The 25788-nt window shown below is 44.8% G+C and overlaps 2 protein-coding genes across 3 annotated transcripts in view; both read right to left on the bottom strand.

Moving 5' to 3' along the window:
- Positions 1-25788, bottom strand: part of LOC118513209 (transmembrane protein fend-like) — a 253414-nt gene that overhangs the window by 205832 nt on the left and 21794 nt on the right. The window lies entirely within an intron of this gene.
- On the bottom strand, positions 18694-22181 carry LOC118513232. The gene is made up of 2 exons (XM_036058783.1): positions 22082-22181; positions 18694-21456 (listed from the first exon to the last, which is right to left on the bottom strand). The coding sequence occupies exon 2, from the start codon at positions 20586-20588 to the stop codon at positions 19860-19862; it is 729 nt and encodes a 242-aa protein (XP_035914676.1). The 5' UTR covers positions 20589-21456; positions 22082-22181; the 3' UTR covers positions 18694-19859.

The following is a 25788-nucleotide window of genomic DNA, read 5'->3' as shown; positions in this document are numbered from 1 at the left end:
TTCCTCAGACACGACAGTAACGATATTGGCCGATACGAATCGTGTCTTGATGGCGGTTTGCCAGGCTTCAAGATAGTGACAACTTTCACTTCTCTCCACTCTTGCGGAACGCTGTTGACCTCCAACATATTGTTGAAGATGCGTAACAGACGTTTCCTCTCTATGTCGGGCAGATTTTGAAGCAATTTGCTACTAATCTGATCCAGACCTGGGGAGGAATTTTTGCTTGATAGGAGAGCAAGTGATAGCTCTACCATTGTGAACGGTGAATCCATCCTAGGGTCGCTACCAGGCGCATGTTGTGTAAAGCTTTGCGCAGGAACGAAATCGGGACAAAGCTTGTGGGCAAATTCATACAGCCACTCGCCAGAAAAGCTTTCGCTCTCATTGATGTTGTTGCTGTTTCGCATCCTTCTAGCCATTCTCCAAAGCGAATTAAGTGAAGTGGCGGGGTTTAGATTATTGACGTATCTACGCCAATAACCCTTTTTCTTCGCCTTCAACAGGTTTTTGCACATTCTCTTCAGTTTTTTATATTTTTCATATAAAGACCTCGAGCCCGTGTCCCGGAAGGCTTTAAATGCCTCACGCTTCTTGGTGAAAGCCGCTTGGCAATCCTTGTCCCACCAAGGAGTGGGAGGTTTTTTAAATGTCCTTGCTTGGTGGGAGCGCCTTGTTTGGGCCTCAAGGGCGCACTTGTTTATCAGTGAAACAAGTTTTTGGTACTCCTTGACAGGAGACAAATCTTCCAAGTCAAGTGAAAGCGAAGCGGCTATTAATTCGCCGTATCTCGTCCAGTCGATGTTCCTCGTTAAGTCACATTTAACGGGGATTCCTTCTACTGGACATCCTCCCTTGATGTAGGAAATTTCTATCGGCAAGTGGTCACTGCCGATAGGGTCCTGGATCACCTTCCAACTAAAATCCAGGGCCATTGCTGATGGACATAGAGACAGGTCCAGTGCACTCGCCCTACTTAGAGGTGTCTGCATCCTAGTTGCCTCTCCTGAGTTGAGAATCGAAAACCCAAATCTGTCGCAGAAATCTCGGATGATAGGAGTGCGAATGTCATCCTTATCGCACCCCCAGTCAGTACCATGGGAGTTAAAATCTCCTAGGATCAAAAGCGGTCCAGGCAAGACCACTGCTAAATTTCCAAGATCCTCTTTGAACTTTTCAATTTTTTCCTGTTCATTATCTGCTATCGGGGGGATATAAATAGATGCAATTGTCACGTGAAGAACGCCCAGTTTTGCCTTAACTGCGACAGTTTTTATCATTTCTTGTCTAGGGGTGGGTATTCTGGTGAAAGTGTGACTCTTTCGAACACCAATCAGTACCCCCCCACCCCTAGTAACGCGATCTTCACGGATTATATTATATCCCGGGAAGGTTAATTTAATGTCATCCGATAGCCAAGTTTCACAGAGGGCAAACACATCGCAGTTGTGTTCGCCCACTAATGCTTTAAAGGAGTTTAGCTTGCCAAGCAAACTCCTACAGTTCCACTGTATGATAGTAGCCGTAGGAGCCATTAATCATCCAAACGGACCATCATACTTAAGCATGGCCATTGAGCCAGCCACTGTTTGATCATCCCCTTCAGGAAAGGAAGGGCCCAAGTTGCGATCATGTGCAGATGCTGCGGGAGGTTAAGGGTCAAGAGGAGGGACTCAAGGATCTCGGAAAGGGACGGAGTAGGGATCCTCGGGAAGCCCTTGGGCTCAGTCGGAAAAGCTAGGTTTTCCAAAGGATCTTCGGCCCGAGGAGATCGCTTCTTCTTGGGCTGCTTCCTGGCAATTTGTGGGGCGGAAGTTTTGGGCTCAGCGTCGCGTTTCGGGACGGTTGGGGAAATTTTAGCGTGGCGCTGTGGTGCCAAAGGTTTGTTTTTTAACTTAAGTACCTTCCTTTGTACCTTTTTGTAAGGCACTCTTAGTTCTTTTGTCGATCTCAGTGGCACCTGTTCGAGTGCAGTCGGATTGGTCTCGCCATTTGCAGCTGTGTTATCTAGCACTGCGAAAGGGTTTGACGCGATCGCTCCTTTTAGGGCGTCGCTGTAAGAGCCGCGTGCCCTCTCGGCTACTGTTTTGGTCTGTTCCCTCTGGAGTTTTCGATACACTGGGCACAATACTACCTCATGCCACTCCTCCCGACAATGCGAGCATTTTTGGGACGGAGCTTTGCACTCCTCAGTAGAATGCGCACCTCTGCATTTCCCGCAGCAAGTCTTGCGAGTGCAGAACGGATCGGCGTGTCCAATCCGGCTGCACTTCGAACAGGTGGCCACCCTTGGCACGTATGGCCGGTCAATGGGTATCCGGAGGCCTTCAAGGATGAGGGCCTGCGGAAGTACCGTTCCCTCAAACGTAATCCGGAGGGAGGAGGTCGGGATGTATTTTTTCTCATTTTTGCATGAGGCGTCTAGCTTAAAAAGCTTTTTTGCCTCAAGCACTTTAACCCTTGGGGTACCTGGTGCTATAAATGCACCAACCCCAAATTTCAAAATATCCTCCTCCGGGTAATCGAAATCCTCTATTACGCCGGTCACTTCAACCAGACTACCGGGGATATAAACCCGGTAGTGCTCCGTAAAATCTGGATCAGCCGCAATGACGTTGGCTTGAGCCCGGTCCTTTGCGGTAACCCTGATCTTATTAGGGCGCATCCGAAAAACATCGGTAACGCCCGGGTATTTCTTAAACAGCTGTGCCGCGATCGTCCTTACATCGAGCTGTTTTGATCGCGGCATGAAAAAAACAAACGGCTTTCCCTCCCATGACGGCGGGTAAGCACGTGCTCGATGCTCCGATAACGGCTCGCTGTTAAGCGTCAGCGGGGCATTGCTTGCCGGCGGGGCACTACTCGAGGCCTTCGATGTTGAAGGCCTCTCATCCAGGGCCACTTTTTTCGTGGCTGGGGCGGCCTTAGGGCGTCCTGGCTTACGCTTGACTTCCCTGCTAGGCCCAAGCTCCCGATCCGACTCGGAATCATCCTGCTCTACCCCCATGGTAGAGCCGGACACAACGGTAGGTTTAGGAAGAGGGAAAACAAAAACTCACCGTGGGAAACGATGCACAAATAAACACACACACACCTACACACACTCACTGGCTAGGAACGTCGATCGATGCGACCACGCTGCGTTGATACGCTTGCTTATCGCAACAATCAACGGGTACACACAGTCACAACACTAGACACAAACATCGAACTGGGCTTAGCGCCAGTCGATCGAAAACACAAATTCCGAGTGAATATCGGAGAATGACGGAGACACCGATTAGCGCGCCACGAGTAATTACGTTGCCTACGCAATCGCACTCGAGAGCAATGACCACTATCTGCCTTTCGCAAAAAAATCGTATTGACGCTTCCAAGCGATACACATCCTCTCGCTACGGAAGCTGGAGGCAGACTGAGAGTTCAACACATATTACTGTAGAAAAAAAAAGCAAAAAAAGTTTATTGTAGTTTGTGAAAAACTTTCTTCCTCTTTTACCTTGGCACTACAACCTCGAGAAGTCTCTTCCTGGCATTTCTGGCTTTCTGTGACTTGATTTTACCCGTAGTAAAGTATTCAGCCTCACGTACGGGGAGGCGGTCTGAATGGTATTTGAACCCCGGCCCTGCCGTGTGATGACCGGCGCCGTTGTCGCCTCGGCCACCGGACTGCCCCTTTAGTGAAACAAATTTCCGAACGAATAAAATTTAATACTACACAGCACAGTATTGTAACGGCAATGTAACAAAAACAATTCAATTTTGCTCATTTACAGCGTATAACTCTGGCTCAGACAAAGGTGTGTGGCTGTGGTGACGGATTTCACGATGTGGATCACCTTCTGTGGTCCTGCGTGGAGTTTGAAACCGCAAGACCCTCCTTGTTGGGCGCAGTCGAGAGCATCGGCAGACGACCGGGCATAGAAATAATAGAAGTGTTGGCGACTAGGGACCTCGCCTACATGAGGCTCATCTTCCGATTCGCCAGAGACAACGGTCTTATCCTTTGATTCCGCATCCCCATTGTCCTTCCAATCCACATCTGCCACTCCTTTTGTTATATAATGTTGTTTTTGTTGTATATGTTTTATACTGTGCAACGTGCGATCCGTTGACGGGGCAATTGCATTCGAGGGCGATTTTCTTACTGCCGTTAAAAGGAGGCAGGCTTGTGTTTTTTTTTGAGTGTAGTAGTTTGCTTCAAGTCAGTCCCGTTTTGGTACAGCGGGGTCGCCTGGGTTGACATTGGGCTCTGGAGTGGTCGGCGGGTACAGCCCCGTAAACAGTGGAGTCACTCCAGCTGTTTCGAGATGGAATCCGCCGATCGCTTTTGAGTTCGATGTTGACCTGGTCGATCACAGGCTGTGTCATCTTTATATCCATCCGATCGAAATCCGCCGATCTGTTTTTTGTTATCCGTTGTGTTGTCTGTGTTGTAAGTGTTTTATTTTGTGCAACGGGTAATGCGTCGACGGGTCAATATTTTTCGAGGGTGATTTACATTCTGCCGTTAAAAGGAGGCAGGCTTTTTCGTCTGTAGCAGTGATCTCCAAGTCAGTTTAGCTTTGGTACAGCGGGTCCACCTGTGTTGGCGTTGGGCTCGGGAGTGGTGGGCGGGTACAGCCTCGTAAGCAGTGGAGTCACTCAGGTCACTGGTCACTGTTGTGGGATGGAAATAGCCGATCGCTTTTGAGTTCAATGTTGACTTGGTCGATCATAGGCTGTGTCATAGCTGGGGTACTAGGAGAACGTTGCACGCAAAAATTTCATGTTTGTACTGTCCAAATAACTATGCTTGTTCGTTTCAGTCCAGTGCCAGGATAGACAATTGGAATAAACCAACTCCCATCGAATCCATAACACACAAAAATAGAAACGGAACAAAACACCTAAAAAAAACACACACACACACACACACCCGGAAGATTCGTATTCGTAACACAAACACTCTCAAACACACACACACACACACACACACACACACACACACACACACACACACACACACACACACACACACACACACACACACACGATAAAAAAGGGCATTAACCACCCATCTTCCCTGCACAACCATGTCAATTTTTATATTTGTTTTTGTTTGGTTTGATTTTGTCTAATTGTCTTTTTTTTTTGTGAGTGCAATTCACAGTCACCACAGGCGGTGGTGACAATGCGACATCCGACCATCATACTTAATAAATAAATAAAATAAATAAATAAAGTGAAATAATTTAACTTTGAAGTGTTTCAGATGCTCAAAAATATTAGGCAAAAGAATAATTGTATCACTAGTTACGCAGGTTAGTTGCCTATTCTCTACATCCACAATCAAATCCAATAAGTTAAGCCTCCTGATGAGTATGTAAATAAGTATTTGAGAATACATTGTCAGTTTGTTGTCAATCATAATCCAATATCTAATTGTTTAAAATTTTTCTAAATTTTTGAATGATGCAATTTCATTTATGGTACTGATAGTGAACACAATTTCTATAACAATTAAATTAGTCTAAGCTTTGGAGTAGCCTAGTTGTTGAGGTGGTAGTTGTTGAGGTCGGTTCGCGTTTGAACTGCCTCCACGTGCGCAGTGTTGACTACTTAGACTGGTAATATTAAGTCGAGTACATACATCCATACATCAAAACCCATAAAGTTACAGAAAACGCAACGTTTGATGCTAGAGCGCTTACCACTGCCGAACTAAAAATTTTGAAGTTACATTTGGGAAAATAAGGTATATAATATGAAATCAAATACAGTATTACACAAAACTAGGAAAGTATATCCATCAAAAAGATCGTTTCCTCCAGAGACATTTCTACTTGCCCTGTATTCATACAGGATCACTCTTTACATTCTTTTCTTTACCAGCATTACATAATTAACGACTGCTACGATATCTTATAAGATACAAGATATCGAAAGGAATCGAATGTTATCATTTTTTTTATGCGTGATTAAACAGTCCAAAATAAATAAATATTACAAGGATCATTACTTCTGAATTAAGTTGTCCGTGATGATTAAGAAAGGTAAAAGAGCTTCTAAAATGAAAATTCTGAGACTATGTAAAAAATGATCATATTTTTTCGTGAAGATATTGTACAGTTGTGTTACCTTTCGACTCAAAAATAGCTCACATCTGGTACAATAATTTAACCATTGGCTATTGCACTTCCATGAACAGATTTGATGGTCATTAATTTGTTCTGCGAATGTAGTTGAACTCGACACAATCGATTTGCAGCTTCATCTGTACCGGCCAAAACATTCGCTTCAAGTACGAACAACGTTCCATCTACGCTGGTGTGACAACTAACAAGCGCTTATGCGTGGGATGAATCGACTGCTGGAGCGGTTGCTCCAATGTATTCTAAACCCGTTTGAATAATTCAGCAACTGGGCGCAATGCGTCTCGAATCAATCGTCACACATGGCACGGAAACGGCATGTCGGCGAAACGAAGCGCGTGAAAGAGCATACCTCCAGTTCCATGATCTAACAATGATGACCATGAAGAGAAGGAGAAAAATTTATTATAATCCCCTTCCACCCTACTCCCGCCAGCCACCACGTAGCATCTCGTGCCATTGGTGGATGTCGGCTGGGCTTCTTCGTAGTTCAGATGCATTAATAATCATTTAGTTGCACTCGGGTCTCCGCGGTAGAGGAATGACTTTTTCTGCGAGTGGCTTAAATGCCGCCCAGACCCCGTCTAAGCTTTCGCTGCAACCGTGAAGACTGCGTTTACTTAGATAATTGTCCGGATCGTGGTGAACCGGGAATCGGACGAATGACCACCAACGAACACGAATCCCCCGGGGGTTCGGTCGCTTGCAACCGTTCCGGCATCATCATCATCGGCTTAACCGCTTTGCAGTTAGCTTGTCTGGCTGATGAGGTCGCATTTGGCGCATGCTGCCACCAGGCCCGGCCCGACGGGGTTCGTCGTCTTGCGTTTTAATGCTTTCGGGAAATCCATAATGCAACGAGCCCCTATGGCAAGTAGCAAATGCGATTACGTGTTGGGCAGCCGAACCAAGACAGTGCACGATATCTCCCAATCAGGCTGCAGTTCCGTCGGTTATCAAATGATATCTGTGCGATTTCGCTATTTCCGTTGTAGGGGTTTTCAAAACGGTTCTGCTAAATTAAACAGTTTAGTAGAGAGTATTCCACAAAAAAGTCTGTTGTAGCTATCAGTCTTAAATCAATTCAACATGAAAATTCCCGCAGGGGATGGAGGTGAACAGCATTGATTATTTGAGGTAAGAAGTGAAACTAGTTGCGTCAAAAACATTTCATTTTTCTTAAGAACTCATTGAAAGTTTAACGAAAATTTGATCAAACTTCACCAGTAAAATACTAGATTCAAATTCGAGCAAATTTCACAAGTGAACAACACTGCTCAGGACAAATTACTCCACACTGCTTTAAGCTATCACAAACTGCTCCCAAGAAGTACGTTGATGTCTCGATTTGCAATAAGTAGGAGTATCTTCTTATTTCTTGGCCTAACGACCTATTAGGTCATGCTTGTCATTTCTGCTTACTAAACTTATTGATACCACATAGTTGGATGAGATTTGAAACCCGGTCCTGTCATGTGAAGACCGGCGCCGCTGTCGTATCTAAAACATGGCCCCTATAGGAGTTTATCTGCCCCAAATTCTTTAATATAAAATATTCGTAGTAAAAACGAGTAAAAATCGAACCATTCAATGTTATTTTTAGCAGATTGAAAGTTAAGTATAAGTACTCACAAAGGTACGCTCGTTTGGCATCTGTCAGAGCTTTTGTTCATAAAAAAAACAAAGAAAAACATGGAATTTTGCAAAACAAAATAAAAAAACTATATTCATAGTTAGAACAAATACAAGCTAGCTGTAGCTGGTGGTGACAGAACTGCTCTAAATAGGGTCGGATAAGCTTTCTCTTATCATGCAATGACTTTTTGTAACGATTTGGTATCAGGAAGAAATACCAGACGAGTAGAAGCTGTCATTCACCCAGTGTACAAAAAGATCGAAAGACTGAACTGTGCTAACATCCGATCCATCACAGTCCTGAATGCCGCCTTCAAGATTTGTCCCACACACTCTTCTGCAGACTTGCTCCCGATTGCTAGAGATTTCGTCTGAAGCTACCAATCTGGATTGATATAGTTATGATATATGAAGCAATTTTCAACCCAATAAAAAAATGTATAAGTGTGCGTAAAAATATGCAAAAAATATAAAAAAACGTATTTTTTATTCTATACAACTTTGCAGAACATCATTTTAACCTATGTCTCCAACTTTTCTAGTTATTCTGAAAAAACTAGTGGCCCTATTGTTCTGTTACGCACTATATGATATCAATGAGCAAAAAGTAGCTAGCAATACGGCCAGGCCGTTTTTGAGGAATACAATGAAAAATAAAACAAAAATTCGCCGGTATAAGTGTCAATTATGCTCTTTTTAACATTTTATATTCTATTTGATACCAATTGAAACTTTCCACTAGGGCCATCGGATCACCCCAAAAAAAATTTCAATGCCAGTTGTAATTAATTTAAATCTCTTCAGCTTATTCTATGAAACAACAAATTGTGACAATTAAGCCAAATTCTTATAAACTTCATTATTGATCAAAACTTGGTACAAATGTCTTCATACGGCAGAACCGGGGCTCAATTCCCGTCCGGACCGTTCCCCCGTACTGAGGTCTGACTATTCAACGATGTGGTATCTATAATTCGTGTAAGCCAGAATTGGTATTCATGGCCTTAAGACGACAAGAAAAGAGAGAGAATACTGATTTCTAGATTTAGAGAGCTTTTGTCCAACACTCGAGTATGGTAACTAAGACTATAAACGCAGTTCATGAAAAATGATTTAAGTATTAGATTATAAATATTTCTCGAATATCTTTCTTAATTTTGATTTTCAAAAATTTCACTTTTTTGAAATATTTGTAAATTTTCACGGTAATAAATAGTTAGAAAAGCCTTGTGCTAATATTGACCCAAAACAGTGTAAAACACGTAAAAAAGACTAACAGACAATCTTGATGCGATGGCTGATCGGTCCGTGATTCGATTTTTTTTTGTTTAATAGATATCCTTGAACCAAAGTGCATCCATGAAACGAAAATTAAAACAAGGAAAAAGAAACAAAGCTCACAGCGATTGAATAAACTTGTGAGTTGATCAGAAGTACACACAGCGTTAGTATTAAAGTGGAAAGACTTTTGTTTGGACTTGATATCGGTACCGGGTTTACTTCCATCCGCCCTGTTCATAGGTCGCTTCACGAATAGAAGGAGAAAAGTTTTTTCTTCTTGAACGGGTTTCTTTTCCCGATGCTAGGTTGAAAAAATCGAGGGATGATTCAAAATCGGTGCCGTTTGGTGCAATTAATTCACAAGGGAGTTGAAAATGGAGCGAAAGAAAAAAAATCAATTGCAAAAAGATCTGACTCACTTTCATGCGGCAACGTTTCCCTTACATTTACGCGTGCGAAAAGAATGACACTGCCCGTGGACTGCTTGGTAAAATGCTCTCAATTTTAACTGTTTTAATTGGCGGACGTGTGAAATTGTTTTATTTTAGCGTTGTTATAAAAAGTGGGTGCTCAGGATAGGATGAATGAGTTATTTTCAAATAAAATTTAACGAACTTAATATAACAACAAGTTGAGAGGCTTTTACGTGAGTAGCTAATGTAGGTCAGTTCCACCTTTGATTGATAAAAATATCTTAACGATAAAGATATTATGCCAACTCTGTTAAAATAACCTTTTGTCTTGATTTGTCTTTCGATTTAAAAAGTTTGGCAGTGCAACTTAAATTTCACTTAACACCCCCTCACCCCCACCCCCTCACTCACCAGGGTAGCTGGTTAATATTTCACAGCTGTAAAACTTCCTGACAACTTGATTGTCAATTTGGTTGTCAATCGATAAAATTTTAAGCAATTTTTTAGGCGTTTACAAAAAAAGACATTTTTCGATCTCAGTAACCAATACAATTTACGTGTGTCGTGTATGGACACCAATGAAATTTCAGTGAAATGAAAGTTAACATGAAATTTTACAATAAGTGAAACTTGCTTCCGTCTAAAAGTTCTTTTAGACGATGCTAGAAACTATTCCCTAAGGGATGTACAATGTGCACTGCAATGAACACTTCTTAATACAAAATGAAAATCTGCGTCAGGTAGTTTGATAACGTAGAATTATTCGAAAGGTTCCATCTTTGCTTTAATGTTTGATCGATTATTGAACAGTAGGGTTAGTATTTGCTGTGAACAATATCTAATTGAGAATACATCAACGCATAATGCCAGTTTTAAGGAATGTTTTTTTTTTAAATATAACAAACGTGTGAATAGGATTCAATAGGTAAATTCATGAAATTCTGGGTTGTTAAATATTCTCCTGTGCATTTACTGTGCAGACGATTTCTAACGATGGAGAATATCTGATGTAAAACGTAAATGGGTGTGCGTAATTTTCGCCTCGGCCCGTATCCGGCCACCATTTGCAGGTACAGGTAAAATATTAATAAGCATAAATTAGACCCGTTCTCAGCGAATCCTCAGCGTCCCCGAAGGCTGGTTGCCGGCAAGTGAGCATATCGTGCCTTACGGAAGCATGCTTTCATTTCTAATTCATCAATCGGATATTGGATGCTCGTTGCTAGTTGCTCGAGCATGGCTTGGGAAATTGTGTGGTATCCGTACTTCCGGTGCCGGAAGTTGGTACAGTGCACGAGTCGAAAACCTTTTCCTCCGGCACAGGAAGGAGCAGCACAGCACTTTGGATCTGGACGTAGCAAAAGATTTATTGCGAAGCGAAGTTTGCCTGGTCAACCAGGCAAAACATGCTGAAAGGAATGCTTCGCGGCTTATAGTATTTTGGCGCAAGCAGTGCCACATTGACGATGAATAATACTTTCGAGAATTTTTATTGCACTTAGCAGTTTTACGACAAGGCTAATTTTGCTGAATCTGAATAGAATAATGATTAAAAACAAACAATTTAAAAAAATATTACAATAAGTTTTATACGATTTTTCAGTTTGTTACAATTTTTGAGACTCGTTTAAAACATTCAAAGTTCATAAGAATTTCTAAAAAGCATGCTTCTTCTCCTTGGCACTACAACCTCGAGAGGTCTTGGCCTGCCATTTGTGACTTTCTGTGACTTGAGTTTCGCGCGTAGCAAAGTAGTCAGCTCTGCGTACGGGGAAGTTGTCTGAATGCGATTTGAACCCCGCTCCTGCCTCGCTAGCTCAAACATAACAGTATTTAGCTCCATTTGCGAGTTATGAACAAACTTTGTAAATAAATGTCCGTTGGTTTTCTTCTCGATACATTCAAAACTACAATAAAATTGACACCATCCTATCACGCTCTGCAGCAATGAGAGATATGAGAATTTCACTAGATAAAAACTATACATTACGATATAATGTACGATTTAAACGATCATACATGTGCATGTTCTTCTTGGATAGGACTGATTTTTTTTCAGGGAATCTTTAGGGATGAGAATATCTAGATTGTCCATCAGTTCAACATTCCCTGCTTGCACATATCGTCGAAAAAAGTTACTAGATCCTGCTAAAAATTAAACTCGAATTATTAAATTTAAAAATAGCTTTTACAGATCTAAATGTTTTAAGGGGTTGCCACTGACCTAATTGTTCTTCATAAAATAAAGCAAGATTTGAGGAGTTGATGAAAAATATAAAAAAGAGGCAATAGTTCAAATCAGTGGCGTATTTAGGGGTACCAAGGCTCTAGGCAATAATTGTTTATGCCCTAAATACGTGTAATTAAATTAATTTAATAAATGAAATGTAGAGAAGCTCAGTAGAGTAGTGGTAAGGCGCTAGTCTTACACTCGACTAGTACCTAATTTGTGTATGCCAATCTCAGAGCTCAATTGAAAGATTAAATTATCTAGTAAAGAGCGCACATGTATATTGGTTCGCATTCTGAACATGTTCAAGTCTTGGATTTCTCTTCTCATGTTTTAATTTCGCCCCATCAACTAAAAACTTTCTAAAAATTAAGATCCTCTCTTTTCACCTTAACTCGTTTTCCAACTTCTGGGATAAGTCTGAGATAGTTTAGCTTATAAGTTTTTATTTATAGCTATTTTGCAAAATAATTAAAAATATAAATGTAAAAATGGAAGGAAGCTTATTGTGCTCACTTCACACACATAAAGAGAGAGATTACATAAAAAATTAAAAGTTTAAAGTATGAGGAAAACTTAAACCAAAAAAAAAAAGTAGCAAATGAAACAAAACATCAGCAAATAAATACAAACATAACACAACTAACAAAGAATCGAAATATAGAATAAAAATTCAGTCAAAACAAAAAATACGGCATCAAGCCGTAATAACAATAAAATAATAAATAAAAGATAACCAAAACATATTAGAAAAAGGAAAGTATGAAAAAAACTAAAATTAAGCACGGTTTATACAATCATACAGATGGAATATTCGTGGCAAACATTATTATGAACGATGTTTACTCCCACATTTTGTAGACACCGTGAGCCTAGCTGTGTGTAACAACGAGCGTGCGCTCAACAACAACAAGAAGACAACCACAAAATCTGAGCACCTGCTGAGTCAAGTTGTCTGGTTCAATCAATAAAAAGATTAGCTCTGCCTGCTCCGTCGTGTCGTGTGCGTTGTCATCAAATCGATCTAATCAGGCCCCGTGGGTGCTCGCCAACTTCAGTTCATCAATCGAGGAAGCAAACTCGCTGTCATGCCATATGTTTGCTTTTTTTTTCTTTGCTTGACATACGCTCTTCTCCAAACATTGTCACCGTTGTGTAGAGCGAATTTTGCTTCGCTTCTCTTTTTTCTAGATTTTTATCACCATCTAACCGCGGAGACCGGCCCACCGAGGAAGGATGCTTTGGTTCGTATATTTTCCCGTAAAACGATAGCGGAATACTTATGGGTAAAATAAAACTAACATAAAACCAGCACGACATCCAAAAACTGATCGTTGATGGGCGCACGGTGCATTTTAATCGCCAGTCAATCACGTTTGGGTTTTGGTTTATATTATTTTAACTTTTTTTTTAATAGCGACCCGTTCCTTCTCGCCTTCTCGGGGACAGAAAATCATCGCAAACCCTGTCCGCTATCCCAGGAGGACACATTGCCCCGTGGCCTCCATAATCGAAGCATTAGTTATGGAACAGAGACAAAAGAATCTCCCGTGAGTTTTGCCTACGCGTGGCCACCTTCAAACTGAAGAAGCGAATGGGAACGGTTCTTGGTTTTTTCCGGTACGATTTTATTTCGGATTTTTATGAGATCTTTTTTCTACCTCCCTCTAAGAGTAAGGCACGGTCAAAACGGAGTGAAGCTGTTTGGGAAAGGAATGTAAGGCGGTGCTTTAACTCCTAACTACAAAAAAGTCTACCGGTGACCCACCGGGCTGCACGGAGCCAACCGGCATAGTACAGTGTACTATGCTCCATTCCGTGCAGCTCCGTTTGACTGGGGGACGAAAAATGGTCTCCACAGTCAAACAGTTTTATTGCTTTTACTTTTATTTTAATAAACTCTCGAAAGTGTGTGTGTGTGCGTGTGTGTGTGTGTGTGTGTGTGTGTGTGTGTGTGTGTGTGTGTGTGTGTGTGTGTGTGTGTGTGTGTGTGTGTGTGTGTGTGTGTGTGTGTGTGTGTGTGTGTGTGTGTGTGTGTGTTGGTGTGTTTTTTTTTGGCAAGGAGTATAAAATCTTCTTAGACACCCTGCGGGCGACATGGGATTTTTACCCATATTAAAAAAACTCTTTGGCCACGCAATGTCCCTGTCACCACTCGCGGATTCACCTCGCGCTATTTCTTCATGAGTGGGGCTCTGCAATGGATCTGCACTCCTTGGTGGATCCCTGGGATTTTTGATAATATATCCATTCATCTGAAACTGGACATCGCGACAGATTCGATCGAAGGAAATGAGACTTAATGATGGCATAAACTGCCCATATGAATGTGTTTCTGGTTACCCATCCGGTCAGCAAACGTAGGCAACAGTAGTTTTGTTAGATATTTGGGAAAACCCCGGACTGTTAAATTTCTCGCCAGGAGTTGTTCGCATGACGTACACGAACAAGGCGGTTTTAATGAAACAAAGGTTATACAGTTTATCGAGGGAACACATAGCGAGCGAGAGGGGAAACATTAATTGCATTAAAAATTAGCTCCTTATGAACGAGTACCGGCTATTTCATGCTCCCTGCTGCCAAAATAGATTCTCGTTTGTTTTTATGAGAATTTTATTTTCAGCTTCAGCTACGCTGAATATCGATCTCGAGTTACACTACCACGGACACATGATGCAAACAACATAGGGAAAACAAGCCTCGTGGATGAGCACAGCTAGACACTTGCTATCACCTGCTATCACTTCCAGTCGATTGCTCTCTGCCTATCGTATCAACCCGAGCAAACCAAGGTAATAAAGGGAAGGCGCTGCCACACTAACAGATGCCTCCTTGCCGGGATTATTAAAACCCGTCAACAGGTTGATGGTACCGACCGCCATCATACCGAGACCGATCGATCGATGTCAGGAAGGTACCTTTTAAGATACTCACACGTTGATTACATCTTCACCCGTTTTTGGATCGATGCGTTCCGTACGCCGTCATGTGAATCGTGCCCCGAAATCGATACGTCTTCTCATGGTTTCCTCTTTGAGTTCCTGGCGCGCTGGCTTGGTCAGGAACCCCCCCCCCCCCCCGCCCCCAGAAACGGAAAGGTTAGGTACGTGTGAGCTTGCATAGGCACAGTCGGCAGAATGATGAGGCGGGAACAGGAAAGATCGGAAAAGTCCTCACCGGTTATGGTCTGACACCGTGGTCCAGGTTCTTTTCACGGTCGACCTGCGCAAGACCCATCGGAACGTGAAGTAATTGGATATTCCCACTATTCAGGCACTGCTGTCGAGGATGATCCGGTCGAAAGGAGTTCGCTTCCGTTACGCTTGGCTGGCAAGGCAATGCTGCAACCTGCCGAATGACCCAATTCCAGCGCTTACCTTGAGGCTTCCCCCTTTGCCTGGCTGCCGACGCAACCGACACAATCACCGTCCGAGTGCGAGTCACATTTCCGAGAAATCGGAGTCAGAATCAAAATTCCAACTCAAATGCTTTTTGTCTCCCGCAGGAGGATGAGCGAGAATTTCTCCAGCCTGCCGGGTCTTGAACGATTTATGGAAATTCCACTCGTACAAGGCGCAATAACACATCTTGACGCACCGTTGTTGGACCGTATTTTTGTTGGTGATTTCGAGTGATAGAATAAGACTTGAACGTATCTCACTATCCGTGCATTGTTAGAACCACCCAGGTCAACCAGGTTCCGAGAATGCATAACCAAACATCAGTGGCACAACAGTTTCATGAAAAGATTGCATTCGCTCATTGTTAAACCCGGTTGGTCTATCCGTTCCACGCAGATGCATTATTACTATAACATTTTCTTATGCACAGTGTTGCTGTACTAGCACACTGGGGCCTACACGCGTTTCCGGTCCAGCCTTGCAAAATCGCGCACAGGTTGCACATACCGAAGCGGAAAGCCCTCCAGGAAGTCTAGACGAGCATCTCCAGTGAACACTTGCACTGTCAATCAGTGATTCTCAACTGGGTAGCAAATCACATCAATGATTTTGAGCTTTATCTCGCTGGCACCAACACAATGTATGCCTCGGCCAGGAAAATCATTTCACTTTCGAATCAAAAAGTAGTTTGAGCAAATTTCACTCCAAACGTGAGCCAATAAAGAGAGAAGAATGCAGAGATACAGAGAGAGAGAGAGGCAGATAAAAACATAAAAAATACATTGACAACAAGCTTGAAGAAGTGTGTCGCCATCTAAAAGCCTGCGTTTTCTGCAAAATGTGTCCCTTGCTGTTGTGTTTCGATCCTTGTCTTCTCTGTCCCATTACCCGGTACGGGAATGGTGCTGAACCATTTCTCTTTGCTTATCATGTTTTCTTTCTGCTGAGAGTTTTCTTTCCTTCATTCGCACCATTTCGATCGCTTGCTCGCGTTAACCTTCTTCACATTCAACATGTTTATTAATAGGTGACATTAATGAGTTTTTTCACACTTTGCATATTAAAATGTAAATGAGTAAAGTTTGTTCTTTTATCGAACGCTTTTCAAATTTGCTTTGTTGCTTGTTTTTGTGGTCCGAAGGTTCCTTCATTAAAGGTGTTGAAATATTAATTTTTATTTGCTTTGAATGTTTGGTAACCATCTGTGATGAAATGTAATATTTGGTTTGAGAATACACGTGCATGGGCCTGCTTGAATTTTTTTTTACCTTATAGTAAAATTAATTTATATCTACAGAGTCGGACAATAAAATAAGACCACTTCTATACCAGATTTTCAAACATCTGGTTTCGATATTTCTACAAGGTATAATCAAGCAAAACTTTGGCAAACATCTCAATCATTTGGCATCCTGAACATCAGAAGTTGTTATATTCATTTTAGTTTTTTTTTTCAAAAGTTTCTCAAATCATTGAATAAACAAAAAGTAAAAAAAATTGACTCAAATAAACTAATTTTTTTGCTAACAACCCTAGACTATGTGAAAGTTGAAAAATAGAAAGAGCAGATGTCCAAAACTATGAAACAAAATTAGTTCGATTTTTAAGTTTGTTTAACAGGCTTTTTTATTGTATAAGATGTTTTGGTCATTCAACATAGCAACAGAAAGGAATATTCCCGGACCAAACCATCGATACAACCTCCACCCCAGACATTTACAACCAGACCCGAACAACCACACCGCAATCTTCAGACATTTACAACCGAGCACGCCCGGGATAAGGCGAAATATCAGGGAGGATATGCCTTGGTAATTTTTGTGTTTTTTTTTTGTGTTTTTTGAATGTTTGTACTTCGTCAGTACATGCGGTGCTGACAATACGGCTCCAAGCCGTCATAAATAAAAATAAATAGAATGTTTTGGTCATGCTTTCATGATAGTCACCAAAATATACTCACAACAGTAGCAAATCGTAATTTCGTTTGAACCATTGATAAAAACGTTTTGTCAAAACTATAATGCAAAGTCTGCATACAAATGCAGGCAAGTTCTTACCTTAAAATGGACATTTCAACGATCATAATTTCACTAAAATCATTGCCCTTGTCAAAAAATGAAAAGATGAAGCTTGATGAGGTTCACAAAGTTTGTTTTCAGCTTTTACAGATAGGCAGTCGATGCCTATCAATTAAACCACTCCTCGACCTGATCCGAACCCTACCGAATCGCTGATTTGAGTAGTACTTAATGCAGGGTCGTGTGTACGCTGCACCTGTGTTGACGCTTCTGCGTCGTCCTTCCTTGTTGTTTCTGCTGCTGCTGTTGCTCCGTGGCTTCTTTCGGCTGCTGCTGCTCCAATTCATCCGCCCGTGGCCACTATTTTCGGGTGGTTTGCTCATGTTGCTGCTATGGTTATTCTTCGCTTTCTTCGCTTTCCGTGTAGTTGTCCTGTGTTGCGGTTGCGATGGGAGCCACTGTTGTTGCCCCGCTTGCTCGTTGTTCCGTTGTCGTCGTTGCTGTCGTCGTGTTGAAGCCGAGGTGGCCTTTCCTCATTCCACCTCACTCAGCAGTCAGGAAGACTGACTGCTTCTCCTGTGGTGCGGCTGGCATACATTTCCGCTGCAAGATTTTCCATCGTCCGGCGGGTGGTGCTCTGTTCGCTCATCTCGTGTTTTGTCCGAGCGAACCGTGGACAGTAGAACATTACGTGCTTAACGTTCTCCACGGTGTTTTCACACACCGATCAGTTTGGCGAGCCGTCCAGGATGCATTTGTCAACGAAAAAGCTCCGGAGAAACCCTGTGCCCTGTATAGAGTTGGGTGATAAAGAAATCAATTTCTGCGTGCTTACGATTTACCCAAGACGATATGTCTGGTATTAATCTCCTCGTCTTCAAACCAGGCGATCGCGGGGTTTCTGCTCCTGATGTGCAGTGTTGCTGCCAGTTTCGCATCGTCTCCTCACGCTACTGTCCTCGTTTGTCTGGTGCTAGACCTCTGCTTGCTGCCTTCTCGTCGTGGCAGCGTATATCCTCCTCTAGGATGAGGACTAGCGGGATGGTGCCTGCAACCACGCAGGCGGCGTCGTAGGAAACCGTTTGGAAGGCGTTGGCTACTCGGAGTACTCCTGTGCGGTGCGTCCTCTGGATGATGGTGCGATGGATGCCCCTCTGTAGAAGTTTTCGTCCCCACACCAGGGCTACGTAACAGACGATGCTGTTCCCGACGATTACCAAGGCTTCCTTCTGTTGCTCTTCGGACCACACTTGTTCGGCATGAGGGCGATCAAGGCATTCGTGATATGGGATGCCTTGCTACATACCGCCTCTAGATGCCGGCCATGGTGCTGTATTTATTTTCCCCAGGTATTTCAACGACTCCGTAGAGGCGTTCTTGTTTCCACCCGTTCGTAGTTGGTGGGTCGAATGATACAAGAATCGTCATCATCATGTTGGTCTACTCTTTTAAAAAGCACGTCGTCGTGACATGGCCCTGTCAAAAATAGATCTCCAGGAATCTCGATCCCTGGCTGCAGCTTCCCATCCGTGTAGGCACCCGATCTCCCACAGGTTTTGTTGGTATCCCCCCTCCCCCCCCCCCCCCCCCCCCCCGTATTGTTAGGTATACCTTCACCTGATCCAGCCAACGAACTCGCTGTGCTCCCCGACGCCTCGTGCCGAACTGAGGGCCGCTGACGAATACCTTTCTGGGCGGGCATGAGTTCGGCATCCTCATAACATGCCCCAGCCATCGTATCCTGCCGGTCAGGATGTCCGGTTCGCCTTATAGCTCAGCAAGCTCGTGGTTCATTCTTCTCCTCCACACTCCATGCTCGAACACACCACCTAAGTTGGTCCGGAGGATGCGTCGCTCGAACACGCCCAGAGCATTTGTATCCTCCGCTCGGATCGTCCAAGACTCGTGGCCATATAGGACCACCGGGAGAATCAGTGTGTGATAGATGTCACATTTCGTGCGGTTTCGAAGTCTTCAGGATTTCAGCAGACGGTGAAGGCCGTAGTAGGCACGATTCCCCAGCACAATGCGTCTCCGGATTTTGCTGCTGACATCGTTATCCGAAGTAACGGCAGTCTCACGATAGCAGAACTTCTCTACCACCTCGAGGTTGTCACCGTCGACTAACACGCTGCTCCTCACTCGAGCTCTATCACGATCGGAGCCTCCGGCAAGCAGGTATTTCGTCTTCGTCGCATTGGTCATCAGTCCAATTCTTGCTGCTTCACGTTTCATTCGGGTGTACGTCTCACACACTTTCGCTGTCATCTTGCCAACGATATCTTTGTCGTCCGTGAAGCCAAGAAATTGGAGAGACCGATAGAGACTCATGCCACGGATGTCGTTGTCTAGCCCCTCGCCTCGTATGACACCTTCCAATGCTATATTGAACAGTAGACAGGATAGCCCGTCCCCTTGCTTTAGACCCCTGTGAGTTTCGAACGACTCCGACAGCATGTTCGATTATCTCACTCTGTTCTGCACCCCGTTCATGGTGGCCCTTAACAGCCGGATCAACTTTCCAGGAAAGTGGTGCCGCTGCATGATGTTCCGTAGCTCATTCCTATCTATGGTATCGTAGGCCGCTTTGAAGTCGATGAAGAGGTGGTACGTAGGGATCTGGCGCTCTCGGCACTTGGTGGTGGATTGGGGCGGTCTGATGGCCGAGGCGACAGCGGTGCCGGTCTTCATACGGCAGGGCCGGCGTTCAAATCCCATCCAGACCGCCTCCTCGTACGTAAGGCTGACTACTTTACTACGGGCAAAAATAAGTCACAGAAAGCCAGAAATGGCAGGCCGAACCCTCTCGAGGTTGTAGTGCCAAGGAAGAAGAAGAAGGATTTATCTCCAACAAACCCAGCTTGGTTGCTTCCGACGAAATCCGTAGCAAGGGGGGCAAGTCTGAGGAACAAGATCTGGGACAGGATCTTATTGGCGGCATTGAGGACTGAAATAGCACGATAGCTCGAGCATTCCAATCTGTCGCCCTTTTTGTAGACTGGATGAATGACGCCCAGCTTCCACTGGTCCCGTAATTCTTCCTGTTCCCAGATTCTCGTGATCAGCTGGTGCATTTCGACGGTAAGCCTCTCGGGTCCCTTCTTCCAGTGCTCGGCCGCCAGCCCATCACTACCAGTGGCCTTGTTGCTTTTATGCTGGATGATGGCGCTGGTAATCTCATCCAGAGATGGCGGAGGCACTTCGTCTTCTGCACTATTGCTGTCACTGATTTTGTTGCTGTGTTGCTGCTGCTGTTGGCTTGTTCTGCTACTTGTACCAACCTCTCCTGTCTCTGCTCCGTTCAGGTGCCCTACGAAGTAGCACTTCCAACGTTCGATTACCTTTCGCTCGTCTGTCAGGAGATTTCCGTCTGCGTCCCGGCACATCGCGGTTTTAGGAGCAAATCCACTCCGTGCCTCTTTCAACCTCCTGTAAAACGAGCGGATGTCCGGATGGAAGGTGCTGCGAATGCTCATATGCTTGGAGGAGGCAAAATCGATAAGCCTGAGGCCGTTTTCGTTTGTCAGCTGGGGGCGCTGAAGCTTCCTATCGTCGGTTTGAATGCCTCCTCCCGTCTGACCTGAGCATTAAAGTCCCCGATGACACTTTTGAAGTCGTGTTGTGGGCAGCGGCCGTATTCCCTCTACAGTTGCGTAAAGAAGAGCACCTTCTCGTCATCGGTGCTCCCAAGTTGCGGACTGTGCACATTTACGATGCTCCGTTTAAAGAACCTGCCACGAATCCTCAACCTGCACATTAGTTCGTTGACTGGCCACCATCCAATCACTCGCTGTTGCATAGCACCTAGCACCATGAACGCGGTATCGAGCCAACGCGTTTCTCCACCACTTTGGTAGATTGTGCAGTTGGCACGGTACTGGCGCACCATTGTACTCTTCCAGCGCGCCTCCTATCCTAGTGCTACTATCTCGAAACCGCGGGCCTGGACCTCATCGAACAGGTTTCGGGTGCTTCCCTCAGATGACGGTGCTTCCGTCAGATGTAAGGGATCTGCAATTTCAGGTTCCGAGCCTCAAATCGTAAGTCCTTTTTCCATTCGGTGGTCTGTATTGATTGGTCCGGTACGGTATTATCTGCTGTTCGTTGCTTTTTTTGTTTTTTCCAGGCATGGCTTGCTAGGCCTCTCCCCTAACCTCTTGTGTCGTCGGAGGGCCTACGCATCCTTTCTTAATGTCCCGTGGGATGCCAGGACAGAAGGGATAATAAGCCGACCCTAACATGGAGAACAGACACTGACCATCCACTCTCTCCCCCCCCCCTCCCCAGCTCAATTTGGCCATATGACCCATCCTCCCAAGTATTGGGTTTCTCCGTGTACCCAAGCTCAGATCATTGAAGAAATATGTTACCGTTCTGTATGCCGTGGACTATTGAATCGGAATAGGGTATGGAGATCCTATATTAACCTTCAATAGGCGTCGGACCATACCCGTATCAGTGCGGTATTGCTACAAACACTGACAACAGAACCAGAAGAATAGCACAGAAGAAAGTATACAATGTTTTAAAAAAAGATTAAAATTAGGGTGAAGATATGACTTCCAGCTAAGAGATATGAGCTGAAGACCTAGGCAACGGATTTAAGACACAGTTTTTAGACGATTTGGCAGTTCAAACTCAATTTCAACTGTTCAAAATCTTGTGGCGCGCGTTTTGCTGGTTGAGATTGCAAAGCGAAGAACTTATTGGTTAAAATAGACTCAGGATCCGATTTTGTTATTCGGTAGGCGTGTATAAGCCGTGTATGACCAATTCAAAGCTTGGTCAGAATAATATGCCCATGATTGTTGGTTGGTTGGTTGGCTTTGTTAACGGGGTAGGAACCGAAGCTCCTCTCGGAGTTACACAGGCTCTCCTACCCAACTCCTATTCCGTCACGTCCTCGTCGTACAGAGTGGTAACTTTCCCCACCACATATCCAAGCTTGGGTACACGGGCCTGTCCCAACCACTTGGGCGGATGGTGGAGAAAGGCTAAACAGGAGGGGGGTGGGCAGACCAGGCTACTGGTCTGTCTGTACGTCGGGGGGGGGGGGGGGGTAACCAGACGTTAAACCGAACTGCCACGAGGCCCTCCAGAGGTACCTGGGGGCTTGAGCGCAGGGCCTGTCACCCTGCCTCAAGTAACTCAACGACTACGGAAAGCTTAAACAGTTATGCGATACCCGGATTCCACGATATCAGACCCCTGCACCGTCCAAAAAATAACATTCTTATGGGCTCATGGAACGTATGCACTCTCTACAGAGCCGGAGCCTTGAAGCAACTTGATGACGCCCTAGCCATACTGAACATGGACCTCGTAGCTCTACAAGAGATCCGTTGGTTAGGGAATGGTATGCATAACAGGCGTGGCAGTAGCCGCTACGATATATACTTCAGCTGCCACGACCGCCACCATCGGTTTCGCCGTCGGTCCGCGGCTGAAATCCAAAATCATCGGCTTCAGGGCTATCAAAGGCTACCGGCCTATGGCTATGCACCCTGCGCATGCGAGGCAGATTCTTCAACATCAGCCTCATCAACGTTCACGCCCCTACCGAAGACAAGGATGAAGAGGAGAAGGACCTGTTCTATGGCCGCCTCACAAAAATCATTGACCAGTGTCCCAGGCACGATGTTAAAATCCTCCTGGGGGACTTCAATGCAAAAGTCGGTAGGGAGCCAATGTACCGCCAATACACTGGAAGTCACAGTCTACATGAGCACAGTAACGACAATGGTAGTAGATTGGTCCAGTTTGCAGCTGCAATCAATCTGGTTGTGGGAAGTACCAAGTTTGCGTGCCGAGACATTCACAAAGCTTCGTGGGTGTCTCCGGATGGAGCCACTTCCAATCAGATAGACCACGTGTTGATTAGCCGCCGAAGACAGTCGAGCTTGTTGAACGTCAGAATGTATCGAGGGGCCAACATCGATTCCGATCTCTTTTTGGTTGGCTTAGTGATTCGTTGCAGAATCGCCCGTCCCCGCGTCAATGGGGGCGAAGCTAACACGCAGGCTCGGCTCAACACGGACTCCCTAAAGGACAGTCACGTCCAACAGGCATTCAAATCCGCTTTAGGTGAGGCTCTACTACCAGCAAACGAATATGAAACTACGAGCGAACGGTGGATCGCTCTAAAACCAAAATAATAAGCTGTGCCAATTCCACACTCCCACCACGTCAGGGCAACACCAGATCTGGCTGGTTCGACGAAGAATGTAGACAAGTGACAGAACGTAAAAACTGCGCATACCGAGTAATGCAGCAGCGGCATAGAACGCGGGCATGCGCAGAGGAATACTCACGGCTCAGGAGAGAAGAGAAAAGAGTTCACCGCACCAAAAAACAAATTTGGGAAGAGCAGCGGGTGCGGGAACTTCAAGAAATCAGAGTGCGTTACGGACCAGGAAGAAAGTTTAACCAGGAGATAGCAGGTCGCCGAAATAACTTTAGACCTAAGGTGACCTGCTGTCGGAATAAGGATGGGGATCTGGTCAGTTACCAGCCAGAGGTCCTCTCGCGATGGGCTCAGTACTTTGATGAATTGCTAAATGATCAGTTCAACGAACAGCTAGAGGCTCCACTAGCAGATGATATCATGCTACTGCCACCTAGTATTGATGAACCACAAATGGCCATCCGTCGGCTCAAGAACAACAAGGCCCCAGGCACCGACGGAATAGTAGCCGAACTGATCCAAAACGGTGGTGCAGCACTCGAACAGGAAATTCATCAAATTATTACTGAGGTATGGGATAGCGAATCGATGCCTTGTGATTGGAATCTTGGCATCATCTATCCCATATACAAGAAGGGAGATAGGCTAGAGTGCAGCAACTACAGGGGTATTACGATGTTGAATACCGCCTACAAGATTTTATCCCTAATCTTACAAGATCGACTTGTACCATTCGTTGAAGAGATAGTCGGAAACTATCAGAGAGGATTCCGAAACGGAAAATCAACCACTGACCAGATCTTCACGATGCGGCAAATCTTGGAGAAGATGGCGGAGCAGCAGCTCCACTCCTACCATCTCTTCATTGATTTCAAAGCCGCCTATGACAGCATAGCCAGGGTAAAACTGTACGACGCAATGAGCTCTTTTGAAATCCCGGCCAAGCTTACCAGGCTTGTACGAATGACAATGGCCAACATCACATGCCAGGTGAAGGTGGATGGAAAACTCTCATGGCCCTTTGCTACCACCAAGGGCCTGCGCCAGGGAGATGGGCTCGCCTGTCTCCTCTTCAATCTGGCGCTAGAGAGAGCCATCCGCGACTCAGAGGTGGAAACTTTGGGGACCATCTTCTATAAGTCAATCCAGATCCTGGCATACGCTGATGACATAGACATCATTGGTTTGAGGCTCTCCTATGTAGCAGAAGCTTATCAAAGGTTCGAGCGTGCGGCACAGAACCTCGGGTTGGAGATTAACGAGGCGAAAACCAAAATGATGGTGGCACCACCAGCGGCCCTGCTAACAAACACTGATTTACGCAGGGGTGATGTACAGATAGGTGACCGCACCTTCGAAGTCGTCCAAAACTTCACCTATCTGGGGTCAAAAGTCAGCACCGACAACAACATTGATGTTCAGTTACGCGCACGGGTGCTGGCTGCCAACCGGTCATACTACAGCCTGAGGAAACTTCTCCACTCTAAATACCTGTCGCGACGGACGAAGCTGGGACTGTACAGAACGTTTATAGTCCCAGTACTCACATACGCCTCTGAGACATGGACTCTGTCCACAACTGACGAAGCCCTCTTAGCTGCGTTCGAGAGGAAGATGCTCAGAAGGATTTTTGGCCCCGTATGTGTGGAAGGACAATGGAGGAGCCGCTACAATGACGAGCTCTACGAGCTGTACGATGATCTCACTATCGTACAGCGCATTAGACTCGCCAGGCTCCGGTGGGCTGGTCACGTCATAAGAATGACACCGGACGACCCAGCCCGTAAAGTCCTTTTAGGCCGTCCACAAGGACACAGGAGGCGTGGTAGGCCCAAATTGAGATGGAGTGATGGCGTTGATGCGTCCGCCAGAACGGCCGGGATAACGGATTGGCAGACGACGGCGCTGAACCGTGAGCGGTATCGAGGATTGTTGCAGCAGGCCAAGACCGCAAAGCGGTTGTAGCGCCAGATAAGTAAGTAAGTAAGTAAGATTGTTGGTTGGTTGAGAAATTTGGTTGGTTGTCCATGTATCTTTATTTCTTTCTATGCCACAATGGCTAGGGATCTAAGAAAGATTGTTTGATATTTCTTGCTCAGCGTTAGGCATGGTGCAATTGAATGCTTCTTCTGCTGCTCTAACCTGGGCAATCGCTTAGCGCTATTTTTGTGCAGAAGTCCATTGAAGGTTTAAGTAGCGATTGAAGATCTGGGAACTTCATCTAGCTTTTACTTAAAAGTCCAACAAATTGTTGCATTTCATTGCACCTTTGGTCGGTAAAACAATCTGTTTTGTGTTCTCTCTCTCTCTCTCTCTCTCTCTCTCTCTCTCTCTCTCTCTCTCTCTCTCTCTGTCAATAAATGTTACTAATCTATCTATAACTTTTGATTCCTTCAACCGTGCGAATCGTATCATCAGCACGAGGTGACGGCCCTGATGAATCTACGTGTTTTTTGAGTTTTTTTATTCATAAATAACGGCCTGACCGTATT

This window comes from Anopheles stephensi, chromosome X (assembly GCF_013141755.1).
Source record: "Anopheles stephensi strain Indian chromosome X, UCI_ANSTEP_V1.0, whole genome shotgun sequence".
In the NCBI taxonomy this organism is placed as follows: domain Eukaryota; kingdom Metazoa; phylum Arthropoda; class Insecta; order Diptera; family Culicidae; genus Anopheles; species Anopheles stephensi.
The sequence above is the reverse complement of the archived record's forward strand: the minus strand, read 5'-3'. Positions and strand labels throughout refer to the sequence as shown.